At 41.9% G+C, this 15295-nt stretch overlaps 1 protein-coding gene across 1 annotated transcript; it reads right to left on the bottom strand.

Annotated features, from left to right (window-relative positions):
* Window positions 1-1023: 1023 nt before the first annotated feature.
* Window positions 1024-14920, bottom strand: LOC109878208 (actin-related protein 3-like). The gene is made up of 12 exons (XM_031792467.1): window positions 14688-14920; window positions 14073-14128; window positions 8904-9028; window positions 8361-8471; window positions 8180-8275; window positions 7733-7840; window positions 7305-7448; window positions 6896-7069; window positions 3735-3827; window positions 3382-3507; window positions 3131-3214; window positions 1024-1467 (listed from the first exon to the last, which is right to left on the bottom strand). Exons 1-12 carry the CDS (start codon window positions 14729-14731, stop codon window positions 1372-1374), a joined length of 1257 nt encoding a protein of 418 aa, XP_031648327.1. The 5' UTR covers window positions 14732-14920; the 3' UTR covers window positions 1024-1371.
* Window positions 14921-15295: the final 375 nt, after the last annotated feature.

Genomic DNA, 15295 nt, shown 5'->3' with positions numbered 1-15295 from the left:
GTTACTATGGAATACTGAAGTATAATTACAAGCATTTCATAAGTGTCAAAGGCTTTTTATTGACAATTACATGACGTTGATGCAAAGAGTCAATATTTGTAGTGTTGATCCTTCTTTTTCAAGACCTCTGCAATCCATCCTGGCATGCTGTCAATTAACTTCTGGGCCACATCCTGACTGATGGCAGCCCATTCTTGCATAATCAATGCTTGGAGTTTGTCAGAATTTGTGGGTTTTTGTTTGTGCACCCACCTCTTGAGGATTGACCACAAGTTGTCAATGGGATTAAGGTCTGGGGAGTTTCCTGGCCATGGACACAAAATATCGATGATTTGTTCCCCGAGCCACTTAGTTAGCACTTTTGCCTTATGGCAAGGTACTCCATCATGCTGGAAAAGGCATGGTTCATCACCAAATTGTTCCTGGATGGTTGCTCTCGGTGGATGTGTTCATATCATTCTTTATTCATGGCTGTGTTCTTAAGCAATATTGTGAGGGAGCCCACTCCCTTGGCTGAGAAGCAACCCTACACATGAATGGTCTCAGGATGCTTTACTGTTGGCATGACACAGGACTGATGGTAGCGCTCACCTTGTCTTCTCAGGACAAGCTTTTTTCCGGATGCCCCAAACAATCAGATAGAATCAGAAATCAGATTCATCAGAGAAAATGACTCTACCCCAGTCCTCAGCAGTCCAATCCCTGTACAGTGGAAATGTTTTTTGGGGATTCAGTTCATTTGCATGGCAAAGAGGGACTTTGCAATTAATCTGATCACCCTTCATAACATTCTGGAGTATATGCAAATTGCCATCATACAAACTGAGGCAGCAGACTTTGTGAAAATGAATTGTGTCCTTCTCAAAACTTTTGGCCACGACTGTGTGTATATATATATATAAAGACTCAATAATATGAAATATCAACAAGCTCTACCCTTGAACACTGAACATCTGAAAAAAAGAGCTATTGACTTTGCTGTACGTGTGGATACCATAATAATAACATACGTCGGGCACATACTTAACCATACATGAGTTGCCTTTATTATCTTGCACATTATTCTGTGTCCACACAATTTCTCTGAAAATGCTTTAAGACACCATTTCCTTCTCTTTTACATAGATATTCACCCCCCGTTTGTCAGCCTGATAGTTGGTCTGCAGTTGATAAATGAGTCATTCTCCATAGGAATAGAATGGAGTCATTCCATTTCTGTCATTCTCTTCCTGTATTTTGTCTTTAACCGTAGCCCTGGAAATAGGCTGGATTAAGCAGCGACCGTAGTGCAGTAATACCACTCTGCCTCTGTCCGTCCACTCCATTCTGCTCCAAACTGCAAGCTCCAGTGATAACTGAGGGAAGTCCTTTTTAAGACATGACCCCGAAGACAGGATTATGGCGGCAGATGCTCGGTCCGATTTCCTCATAGTCTTTTTTGGTGTGGCACACTTGGTAAAACTCCGGCTGATGAAAGAGTAGATATGACCGTTATTTGTTGGTGTACACTTTCTTTCAAGTTTCCTATTTTATATTCTAGCCAAGGCTAACAAAGCCTCCACGTGTCTGTCTTTAGCTTTTACATCAGTAGAATATATATACACTGCTCAACAAAAAAAAGGGAACACTAAAATAACATATCCTAGATCTGAATGAATGAAATATTCTTATTAAATACTTTTTTCTTTACATAGTTGAATGTGCTGACAACAAAATCACAAAAATGATCAATGGAAATCAAATGTATCAACCCATGGACGTCTGGATTTAGAGTCACACTCAAAATTAAGGTGGAAAACCACACTACAGACTGATCCAACTTTGATGTAATGTCCTTAAAACAAGTCAAAATGAGGCTTAGTAGTGTGTGTGGCCTCCACGTGCCTGTATGACCTCCCTACAACGCCTGAGCATGCTCCTGATGAGGTGGCGGATGGTCTCCTTAGGGATCGCCTCTCATACCTGGACTAAAGCATGCGCCAACTCCTGGACAGTCTGTGGTGCAACGTGGCGTTGGTGGATGGAGCGAGACATGATGTCCCAGATGTGCTTAATTGGATTCAGGTCTGGGGAACGGGCGGGCCAGTCCATAGCATCAATGCCTTCCTCTTGCAGGAACTGCTGACACACTCCAGCCACATGAGGTCTAGCATTGCCTTGCATTAGGAGGAACCCAGGGCCAACCGCACCAGCATATGGTCTCACAAGGTGTCTGAGGATCTCATCTCGGTACCTAATGGCAGTCAGGCTACCTCTGGCGAGCACATGGAGGGCTGAGCAGCCCCCCAAAGAAATGCCACCGGTCATGCTGGAGGATGTTGCAGGCAGCAGAACGTTCTCCACGGCATCTCCAGACTCTGTCACATGTGCTCAGTGTGAACCTGCTTTCATCTGTGAAGAGCACAGGGCGCCAGTAGCGAATTTGCCAATCTTGGTGTTCTCTGGCAAATGCCAAACGTCCTGCACGGTGTTGGGCTGTAAGCACAACCCCTACCTGTGGATGTCGGGCCCTCATACCACCCTCACGGAGTCTGTTTCTGACCGTTTGAGCAGACACATGCACACGGCCTCCTCCACGTCTCCTGATGTACTGGCCTGTCTCCTGGTAGCTCCTCCATGCTCTGGACACTACGCTGACAGACACAGCAAACCTTCTTGCCACAGCTCACATTGATGTGCCATCCTGGATGAGGTGCACTACCTGAGTCACTTGTGTGGGTTGTAGACTCCGTCTCATGCTACCACTAGAGTGAAAGCACCGCCAGCATTCAAAAGTGACCAAAACATCAGCCAGGACGCATAGGAACTGAGAAGTGGTCTGTGGTCACCACCTGCAGAACCACTACTTTATTAGGGGTGTCTTGCTAATTGCCTATCATTTCCACCTGTTGTCTATTCCATTTGCACAACGGCATGTGAAATTTATTGTCAATCAGTGTTGCTTCCTAAGTGGACAATTTGATTTCACAGAAGTGTGATTGACTTGGAGTTACATTGTGTTGTTTAAGTGTTCCCTTTATTTATTTTTTGAGCAGTAATATATATATATATATATATATATATATATCCCCCTCTATCAGAGAGAGATATATATCTTTGTTAACTCATGTTACTAAGTTTTAGAACTCACAGTTGATGCCAACATAGACCCGCCGAACCAAACAGCATATCTCTGCATGTGGTGAGTGATGACTTGCACGTCGACGGGTTTGGGCTGGCAAGAAAACATGAAACATGTCATTATTGAGCCAATAACACCTATGATTATGCTGGAAATGCAAAAAAATGACATCATTTTGAACATTTCAGGAGCCACAACACCCATAAAGCTGTAGCATCCCTATAGAGTACATCAGCTGACTAGGTCAAATCGGTTCTCACCTTCAGCTTGCCACCGCTCAGTTCCTCACTGAGTTTCAGTCTGCCATCCACTGTCCTTTTCAGGTCCCTCTGCAGACGTCGGCCAAAGTCTCTGAACATAGTGGAGCCTCCAGAGAGCACAATGTTCTGCATAGCAACAGACAAGGTAAATAGATACTCCTGAATAGATCACTTAGAAAGTCAAACATTTCATCCTCCTACTTAATCTCATAACTTCTGGATGGAGACAAGTCTCAGTATCTGGCATTAGTATATAGTTTCAGTAAATCACAAGGACTGCTTTTCTATTGTCAAACGCAATGTTCTTGTCGCCTGTGAAAGAAATCAAACAAACTTGAACTCCCCAGATGTACCTTATAAAGGGGACGTCTGACGTCAATAGGGCAGTTCTGAATGACTTCATCAACAACCTCTGAGATGGGTTGGGTGAAGTCGGGGTTGGCAAACTGGGGGAGGAGGAAAGTACAACACATACAGTACAACCAATGTTATTATGATACAATTAGAGCCGAGTGATTAACAGAAATGTCAGTTCAATTATTTGAATTCCAATTTCCAATTCGTTCAGTTTTTTTCCTGTGAGCTCAATGCCACATGTCTCACAGTTTCTCTAGAGATAAATCAGATCCAGCCTGAACTGTGCAATGTAGTTGTAGTTTCCAACAGGCCAATATTCTATATAGTTTAGCGCATTAAAACGTGGTAATTAGCTACAATGACCATAATCCAAACAGCAGAGGGAACACCCCCCCCATCCACATCGATGGAACAGTAGTGGAGAGGGTAGCAAGTTAAGTTCCTCGGCATACACATCACAGACAAACTGAATTGGTCCACTCACACAGACAGCATCGTGAGGAAGGCGCAGCAGCGCCTCTTCAACCTCAGGAGGCTGAAGAAATTCGGCTTGTCACCAAAAGCACTCACAAACTTCTACAGATGCACAATCGAGAGCATCCTGGCGGGATGTATCACCGCCTGGTATGGCAACTGCACCGCCCTCAACCGTAAGGCTCTCCAGAGGGTAGTGAGGTCTGCACAACGCATCACCGGGGGCAAACTACCTGCCCTCCAGGACACCTACACCACCCGATGCTACAGGAAGGCCATAAAGATCATCAAGGACATCAACCACCCGAGCCACTGCCTGTTCACCCCGCTGTCATCCAGAAGGCGAGGTCAGTACAGGTGCATCAAAGCTGGGACCGAGAGACTGAAAAACAGCTTCTACCTCAAGGCCATCAGACTGTTAAACAGCCACCACTAACATTGAGTGGCTACTGCCAACACACTCTCAATGACACTGACTCTACTCCAGCCACTTTAAATCATGGGAATTGATGGGAAATTATGTAAATATATCACTAGCCACTTTAAACAATGCTACCTTATATAATGTTACTTACCCTACATTATTCATCTCATATGCATACGTAGATACTGTACTCTATATCATCGACTGCATCCTTATGTAATACATGTATCACTAGCCACTTTAACTACGCCACTTGGTTTACATACTCATCTCATATGTATATACTGTACTCGATATCATCTACTGTATCTTGCCTATGCTGCTCTGTACCATCACTCATTCATATATCCTTATGTACATATTCTTTATCCCCTTACACTGTGTATAAGACAGTAGTTTTTTTGGAATTGTTAGTTAGATTACTTGTTCGTTATTACTGCATTGTCGGAACTAGAAGCACAAGCATTTCGCTACACTCGCATTAACATCTGCTAACCATGTGTATGTGACAAACAAAATTTGATTTGATTTGATCTACTTGTCCAGTCTTTCTTTTAAGCTTGCAACTGAACAGAGAAGAGTGGTCGTGAGGTGACAGAGAGCAGCTGTTACTTTGCGAGGTACATCATAGGACACCTGCCCGTCGAACATCGCATTCCAAAATCATAGGCATTAATATAGAATTGGTCCCCCTTTTGCTGCTATAACAGTCTCTACTCTTCAAGACTTTCCACTAGATGTTGGAACATTGCTGCAAAGTCTTGCTTCCATTCAGACACAAGAGCGTTAGTGAGGTCGGCACTAATGTTGGGTGATTAGGCCTGGCTCGAAGTCACCGTTCCAATTCATCCCAAAGGTGTTCGATGGGGTTGAGGTCAGGGCTCTGTGCAGGCCAGTCAGGTTCTTCCACACCGATCTCAAAAACTTTTCTGTATGCACGGGGATATTGTCAATATCAGGAAAGGGCCTTCCCCAAACTGTTGCCACAAAGTTGGAAGCACAGAATCATCTAGAATGTCATTGTATGCTGTAGCGTTACGATTTCCCTTCACTGGACCTATGGGGCCTAGCCGAACCATGAAAAACAGCCCCAGACCTTTGCTTTCGGGCACGTAGCGTTCTCCTGGCATCCGCCAAACACAGATATGTCTGTCGGACTGCCAGATAGTGAAGCCCGATTCCTCACTACAGAGAACAAATTTACACTGCTCCAGAGTCCAAGGGAGGTGAGCTAGACACTACTCCAGCCGACACTTGGCATTGCGCATGGTGATCTTAGGCTAGTGTGCGCCTGCTCGGCCATCAAAACCCATTTCATGAAGCTCCCGACACAGTTATTGTGCTGACATTGCTTCCAGAGGCAGTTTGGAACTCGGTAGTGAGTGTTGCAACCAAGGACAGATTAATTTTACGTGCAATGCACTTCAGCACTTGGCGGTCCCGTTCTGTGAACTTGTGTGGCCTACCACTTCCCGGCTGTGCCGTTGTTGCCCTTAGAGGTTTCCACTTCTAAATAACAGCACTTACAGTTGACCGGCAGAGCTCTAGCAGGGCAGAAATTTGACAAACTGACTAGTTGGAAAGGTGGCATCCTATGAGGGTGCCACGTTGAAAGTCCCAGAGCTCTGCAGTAAGGACATTCTACTGCCAATGTTTCTCTATGGAGATTGCATGTCTGTGTGCTCAATTTTATACACGTCAGCAACGGGTGTGGCTGAAATAGCCAAATCCACTCATTTGAAGGGGTGTCCACATACACTATATATATACACAAATGTATCTCTACCTGAATATACATGATCTAAGTGTTTGACAGTTGGTATTCAGCAGTCATAAAAGTATGCCTTATTTACTTTGAAGAACTACAAAAGTGATTTTGTCAGAGAGCATAGGCAGCAGCTCTATAGAGATGAGACGATGACTTAGAATGAAATAAAGTCATCAAATAAAACAAATGTAATATACACAACTGAAATATTTTATTAAAGTAAAGTCACTAAATAAATGGTTATTAAGCAGTAATGGGCACTCACTACCATCATGAGACTTTTATGAATTATTTTATTCTGTGTTGTTACAGTATTCAACCCACATAATGAACAACGCATTTCATGTTTTCAAAATAATATTGAAACCGAAATCTGTGATTATGTTTTAATAGTCGAACAAAAAGCATTAAATCGCTCAGCACTAGATACAATACAATACATTACATAACACAAGCACAACAATATATATTGAAAATCAATGGGATCATACCTCTGGGTGGAAGAAGATCTCAGGGCCGAGGAAGCGCTCGTAGCCCACATCGATGGTGAACTCCTTCTTGCTGATGGAGTTGATCCCCGTGTACTGCTTGATCCACTTAGAGCTGTCCGTATCGTACTTGTTGAACTCTTTCACCAGGTCAGGGCAGACATAACTGAACCTTTCCTGGAACACAATATGGAACCATTATCAATTGTAAGTCATAACCGAGTGTACATAAGACACTGGGTAGATGCCAAAGAGTTAACAAGGAGTCATGATCTGTGACTGTACATCTCTGGTCAATGGTGCAGCACTACTGACCTCTGCTGTTTAACCTGAGACATGCTCACAAATAATACAGGTAATAATTCCTTTGGTTTGTGAAGGGAACAAAAAAAAGTTATAAATGTGCTGGTACCTTGATGGCTTTGGCTGTTTCCAATGACTGCTCTGGTGGGATGCCCACCTCCCGCTCTCTCAGCAGCTGCTGGGTGAAGTAGGTGATGTCTCGACCAGCGATGGGGATGTGCTTTATACAGCTACCAATGACGTAGCCTTCTGCCTGGAAGAAAACAACACCAATTGACAACACAATCTATTATCACTCGTACAGTAACGTTACCATGTATGTGTTAGCAATAGTATATAGTTAGAATACATCCGAGTAGTGTTCAGTAGGGCACACTGTTCCAAACATTTACAGCAGATTAAGAAAATGTACTCTTGTTGGACAAGTTCAGGAAGTACCTCCCCGTTCCACTTTGTTTCAAAACGTTTGCTACCTACTAAACATGACCCAGTTCTAGTAAAGACTGTATGGAATGATGATCGAACGAATGCACCCACCACTGGGATGACGTGGGTGACCCCGTCACCACTGTCAATCACCGTCCCCGTTAGGGTCCTCTCGCCCAATTGTCTGGAGGTCCATGAGGCTGCCAGCGCCAGGACCGCCTGAGGAGGAAAACACAGACCGTGTCACTTTCCACTAATGACGACAACCCGTATTCGCAAAGGAGTGCTAAATCTAGGATCAGTTTAGAATTTTAGATAACAAATCATTACAATTATATAGTCAGGGGAGTTCTGAACCTAGATCAAAAAAACTCATTTTTTGAAAAGGGACCCAGAATTGAGATCCACCCAGGAGTTTCACAGACACCCTCATTTCCTCTGTGAAGTGTGTTGAGAGTTGTGATAATGCACTCAAAATCAAGTTTGACTTGACCCTTGAACATGACGAGGTGCAGGGAAGAGATTATATAGAACCAACCAAGAACAGAGAGGATTTACCTGTACAGCGATGTAAAGACCTGGAACGTTGAAGGACTCAAACATAATCTCTGCTGTGTACTCTCGGTTTTCAGGGGTATTCAGAGGAGGCTCTGTCTGTGGAAAAGAAAAGTACAAATCCCATAGGTTCCTGCTACTAAATAGCATACTTTCCACACTAACGTGCATGTTATGAACGTACCAAGAGGAAGTAGTGGTCTTCGGGCTCTGCCCGCAGATACTTGAAGATGACCTGTTCCATGAACCTCTCCATGAGATCCCAGTCATCCACGATCCCATGACGAATGGGCCACTGTTACAAGGGGAACAACCACACCCAACATATCTCCATTAGGCTACTCAGTTCTAACAGGCCTTCAGCATGACTTTACATTTAAACTTTAAAAAGGGGCAATAACAAAGCGAACTCCCCGACACTGTTGTTTCGAGAAAAGCTGACTAATTGGGCTGAAGAAATTGAACCGCTCTAAAAATCCATAGATAGAGATATGGTTGCAAAGACTGACCATCCAACAACGTAGTTTTCACCATGTTTTGTTTACAAACATCAGAGATGATAGATGATATTTTCGGTTCTGATGGGATATGCCAGTTGAACTAAGCCCATGAGGCATATTGAAGTTATATTCTTCCAGAACTAATATCATTAAAGTCCAAAAACGTATGTAGCAACTGCAGACTTCCCCTTTAAGTAAACCTCCCATCACTGGAAAATGCAATGTACCTTTGTTGCATAATTTGGTTTGTCTATTGCCTCGTCACCGATGTAAAAGTCCAGATCGTCCACCCCCTTCGTCATCCTGCGCTGGGCTTGGTCTCCAACCTTGGCCGACTCTTTGATGGCAATACCTGAAGTTTAGGCAGATTCAACTCAATTAAACCTTAGTACCAGCCTACATATGATTAGGACATTGTTTATTGAAACATCATGACTTGAAGGTGCTGATAGGCAACGTTACACAGGTGAGCTGATTAAATCAAGCATAGGGAAAGCAAGCAGGCCTATTACTTCGATTTGTCTTGTAAAATCAGTAAACAAATTGCCACATTTTTATTAAAGAGATACTGAACGCACTGACTCTGCATGGGTTTTTCGGTTGCTCATTACGAAAAACAAGATTTCAGTCATGGGGGTGTGGTTCGATGTGGCGGTTACTGAGGTTTGTCCCTCATGAGACACCGTGGGAATAAAGTCAGTATCACTTTCTCAAAATAGTCCGAATGAATTCAATTAAATTCAAATCAATTCAAAGGGCTTTCTCGGCATGGGAAACATGTTTACAATGCCAAAGCAAGTGAAATGGATAAACAATTTAAAATTAACAGTGAACATTACACGCACAAAAGTTTGAAAGGAATACAGACATTTCAAATGTCATAATATGGCTATGTACAGTGTTACATCGATGTGCAAATAATTAAAGTACAGAAGGGAAAATAAATACACATAAATATGGGAGTGGTTTGGAATTCATAGTAACTCAAGAATCATGTAATTTTTTTAACGTTTTTGCCGAGGTGCTTTTAGTCGCACGGTTTTACATCTAGCTAAGGTGTTTGGTGCAGTATTTCTCAAGTTAAATATTTTTGTGACGAGTTGTTTTATGTAAACAAAGTCCGATCTTCTGTGCTGCTGGGCAAGTCTCTCGCTGTCTGTGTTCTGCTATATAACTAGATATGTATCCCGCGGTAATGGGCATGGTTGAAATCAAAACCAAACCCATAAGTGTTTTGGACGATACTGACTTTATGACCAAATTTAACCTACTTGTGCTTTTTAGACAATTTTATCATTGGAATAAATGTTTGACTAATATCAATGTCGCATATGCCATTTTCAACCAGATCCGTTATTTTATGTTTTTAATTATTTTCACAACATTGAATAAATGAGGTAAGCTTTATCCAACAACTTTGAGTGGCAACGCATTTCACCCCTTTGTTTTGTCTGAATGTACGTGTTTTACCCACCAGCTAAGCTTCTGGGAGAGCGCCATCACTCTTTTGATTTTAAAATACATTCGATACAGGACCTTCTAATCAGCAGGTTTTTACATGGGTGGAGTTATGGCTTGCCTGGTGACATCACAAGACGGTAAATAAGTTACATCAATAACAAAAGAGAGTTCCAAACCGCTTTGCCAATAACTGCTATTTTTTTCCATCCCCACTCAGACTCCTCCCAAACAGTCCTAGCAACATTACTGCTTGAGAATTATAATATTTTGCTTAAAAGCCATTTGTTTCTTTTTAACCATTTTAATGGAAAGCTATTGCAGTATGGTACTTAAATTGTACCCAGAAATGATTTGATGTTGATATAAAAACAGCTGCATTGGGCCTTTAACTAACCGCATAATGTAACTTCATTGACAAAGTTGAGATTTACCAAGAGCACTTTGGTTTCCCGGGCCCACACGTACATAAAATGTATGCACGCAAGTCAATTTTGATAAAAGTGTGCTAAAATGGCATACATTATATATTATTATAATAATGTCAGACGATGAACATTGCTCCTTCAGACTACTTCATTGTAGCCTCTAAATGTTTAGGCCTACTTGTCATCCATCCATGGTTCTAAAAGTGCACATCATCAATCTTCCGGCTACTTCAAGTCCACAGTCATGTGGCCTTGGCAAGCTTGTCCATTATTCTAGTCAGCAGGGGCACTTCTGCTATGGAGCCATATCACTGAATATAGGCTGGACTAGCTTCCTTTCAAGCTGTGTCTGGACAACTTTCAAGTACTGAAAACAAGTGAATAGGCTAAGACGATTGAAAATAGCCAAAAATGGTTTGGATTGGTCACCGGGTAACTAGTCTACGGTCCTCTAACAAGCTAGCATTGCCATTTAGCGTCCACTGGATGACTCAATGCTAGAGGAAGGCGGCCAACTTCAAACTTTGTGGTTTTACATTTGTTGAATTAGGCGTGCTCGCCTACTTCCTTTGAGCACTCCAATCAGATAAGAAAAACAGGAAGGACCGATACCAAAATGCTTTCAGCATATTCATTTAACTAATGGCTACACAGTATGTCCGCCTTATGAGTTAGCCAAATAATGGACTAAAGTAGCCTAAAGTTAATCCTAATAGACCAAGGACTTTCTATCTAAAGGGTAAATTGGCTCTGAAAGCCAAAACAGACAAATACTCCATCTAAACTTGAATCGAATCTCAATTGCGGTATGGTTCTAAAAACATAAATCCCTCTACTCTCATAATTTCACAAATGCAAGATGCACACTCACTGTATTAATACAGTTGCAGCAGACAGACATTTTCAGTGAAAACAGATTTGTGGCATCCATCTTCCATTTAGAACAGAATAACACTGTCCATCCAGGATCCATTTTTCTTTGGCATCACCTTCCATTAAAATAATCACATACACTAGAAGTCGGAAGCTTACATACACGTAGGTTGGAGACATTGAAACTAGTTTTTCGAACACTCCACAAATTTCTTGTTAACAAACTATAGTCTTGGCAAGTCGGTTAGGACATCTACTTTGTGCATGACACAAGTCATTTTCCCACCAATTGTTTACAGACAGATTATTTCACTGTATCACAATTCCAGTGGTTTAGAAGTTTACATACACTAAGTTGCCTGTGCCTTTAAACAGCTTGGAAAATTCCAGAAAATTATGTCATGGCTTTAGAAACTTCTGATAGGCTAATTGACATCATTTGAGTCAATTGGAGGTGTACCTGTGGATGTATTTCAAGGCCTACCTTCAAACTCAGTGCCTCTTTGCTTGACATCATGGGAAAATCAGTCAAGACCTCAGATATAAAATTGTAGACCTCCACAAGTCTGGTTCATCCTTAGGAGCAATTTCCAAATGCCTGAAGGTACCACGTTCATCTGTACAAACAATAGTACGCAAGTATAACCACCATGCGACCACTCAGCCATCATACCGCTCAGGAAGGAGACGCATTCCGTCTCCTAGAGATGAACGTACTTTGGTGCGAAAAGTGCAAATCAATCCCAGAACAACAGCAACGGACCTTGTGAAGATGCTGGAGGAAACAGGTACAAAGGTATCTATATCCACAGTAAAACGAGTCCTATATCAACAGAACCCGAAAGGCTGCTTAGCAAGGAAGAAGCCACTGCTCCAAAACCGCCATAGAAAAAGCCAGACTACGGTTTGCAACTGCACATGGGGACAAAGATCACACTTTTTTGAGAAATGTCTTCTGGTTTGATGAAACAATAACCAAACTGTTTGGCCATATTGACCATCGTTATTTTGGAGGAAAAAGGGGGAGGCTTGCAAGCCGAAGAAGACCATCCTAACCATGAAGCACAGGGGTGGCAGCATCATGTTGTGGGGGTGCTTTGCTGCAGGAGGGACTGGTGCACTTCACAAAATAGATGGCATCATGAGGGAGGAAAACAATTTTGGATATATTGAATAAACATATCACGACATCAGTCAGGAAGTTAAAGCTTGGTCACAAATAGGTCTTCCAAATGGACAATGACCCCAAGCATACTTCCAAAGTTATGGCAAAATGGCTTAAAGACAACAAAGTCAAGGTATTGGAGTGGCCATCACAAAGCCCTGACCTCAATCCTATAGAACATTTGTGGGCAGAACTGAAAAAGCAAGGCCTACAAAACTCAGTTACACCTGTCAGGAGAAATAGGCCAAAATTCACCCAACTTATTGTTGGAAGCTTGTGGAAGGCTACACGAAACGTTTGCCCCAAGTTAAACCATTTAAAGGCAATGCTACCAAATACTAATTGAGTGTATGTAAACTTCTGACACACTGGGAATGTGATGAAATAAATAAAAGCTATTCTGACATTTCATATTCTTAAAATAAAGTGGTGATCCTAACTGACCTAAGACAGGGTCTTTTTACTAGGATTAAGTGTCAAGAATTGTGAAAAACTGAGTTTAAATGTATTTGGCTAAGGTGAATGTAAACTTCCGACTTAAACTGTATATTCTCACATCATACACATTTAAACGAGTCAGTACATCATGTTGCATACACTAACAGAGGACATTAATAGATTCACTCACAAACGACCACTTTCTCAACTGCACTAGATAGATAAGTACATAAACCGATACAATTTACTTTGCAATTAGTAGTCCAACAGCACAAAGAACGAATTCATGTTTGAACACGTTCTTCTTGGCCATGGGCATTCTGAAGTGCCGGACAGAGGGAAGCCTCTCGAACTGAGCGTGTAGAGGGTGGGAGGGGGTCGCCAACAAAAGCCAGTGCCTTCTTTTTGGTTGCCTTATAGAACAGAATGCTCAAATGTGCCTGTGGTCGACCAATTACTTTGCTGCCTGTGTTGACTATTCTGGTTAGTTTGCTTTTTCTCCTCACTCTCAGATTCCCATACCAGACTGTCATATTGAACATAAGGATGCAGGTGTTTGGAGACGCAGATAGCTATTTAGCACTTATTCTGTCCGTTTTCCATAAACAAGCGCCTTAACATGGACATATCGCCGTGTGGAAACGCTAACCCTATTTTTTTTATTTTATTATTTCTCGTTGATATGAAAGATAAGGTCCTTAAGCTTCCAAAATCATACTGCAAGCGTTGCGTGTTAATGCGTCGTGGCTCTTAACAAAACTCCTCAGTACAGTCCAATGACTCATGTGTAATGGAAAGGAAGAGAGCTACATATGAATGAACATGGTACATTATCATTAGAAGACTGTATGACAGCATTTCCCAAACTCTGTCCTTGGGACCCCAGGGAGTTTTTGCACTAACCCTACACAGGTGAATCAAATGATAAAAGCTTGATGATTAGTTGATTATTTGAATCAGCTGTTTAGTGCTCGGGGCAAAAAAACAAAATGTGCACAGAGTTTGGGGAACTGCTGCTATACAGAAATACTTACATGAAGGAACAATAAACTGTGGCTCTGTGTTTCCAGCATATCCAATCTTTGTGTACCTACAACAAAAGCATTGCATGAGAAAGTTCAGTGGGTTATATAGATCCTAATGATGCATGATCTAAAGCAGTGGTTCACAACCTGGTGGTACTTATATATATATATGGTCGTGAGACCATAGGCCTACTGGTAAAATGCACATAGGGGTACTCAGTCCGAGCAGTGAAATTTCAGTTGATGGTACAGTAACCGAAAAAGGTTGGAAACCACTAATCTTAAAGGTGGCATAACTGTCTGTGGACTAGGCCAGTTATACGCTTCCATAAATTGAAACAGTCACGTAGACTCTGGTAAAATATCAAAGTCAATGCATACTAAAGTTACTAATGTAACGTCTAACGAGTGGGGAACCCTGATTGAAATTAGCTACTAGCAAGCTATCTTGTAATGCCTAAAATGGTTAACTAGCGATCTTGCTGGCTGGATTAAACAAAATTAAGCAAATTAAGGTTGTTGTGACTAGCTAGTTATCTTGATTGGTTTACTTTGCACGCCAAACATTTCTGCCCTGTCAATGAATCAGTTAGTTAGCTATTAGCATTAACACTTGCTACTTACCCTGTGCCACAGTCAACTACACAAGCCGGTAGACGTCCAGCCATGTTTTCTTAAATATCTACTGCAGAGTGCAATAGTGAATTGCTGCTTTATTCCAATGGGTCTTATAAAAAAGAAATTCGTTTGTTTTGGGTAGAGGGATAACCATTTATTTAGCTAGCTAGTTTAGAGGCGGAACCCTGAACCCGCAGAGTGATGTTACCTTCGCAATCACCTGATGCGGAAGTTGAAAGCGGCTGACGCGACGCTGATCATAACGTTTGTTAAAGCATTTCTCATATCGCACCTTATCAGAAGGGTAAGTGAATGTACACTTTCTAATTGTAATGTAAACATATTAAACAATTATTCTCTATAATGTACCGATAGTTTGTATAGTAGCAGCAGAATAACTGTGTTCAGTCAATTCACGGACAGGATTCTGTGACGACTGATATGAGGGCAGTAGACTATCTGAATATAATATCTTCTTTGAACATTGCATTACGCTATAGACATCAATGACATTAAAATGCATTGTATCAATGCGTTAGATTGACCTTTTGGGTGAACATGAAAACCAAGCTCTCTTCTCTCTATCCTAGAAGTAAACTGCATTAGTGATCAGT

This window comes from Oncorhynchus kisutch, linkage group LG16 (genome assembly GCF_002021735.2).
Source record: "Oncorhynchus kisutch isolate 150728-3 linkage group LG16, Okis_V2, whole genome shotgun sequence".
NCBI classification, from domain to species: Eukaryota; Metazoa; Chordata; class Actinopteri; order Salmoniformes; family Salmonidae; genus Oncorhynchus; species Oncorhynchus kisutch.
Note: the sequence above shows the minus strand (reverse complement) of the source record. Positions and strands in the feature narration are given on the sequence as shown.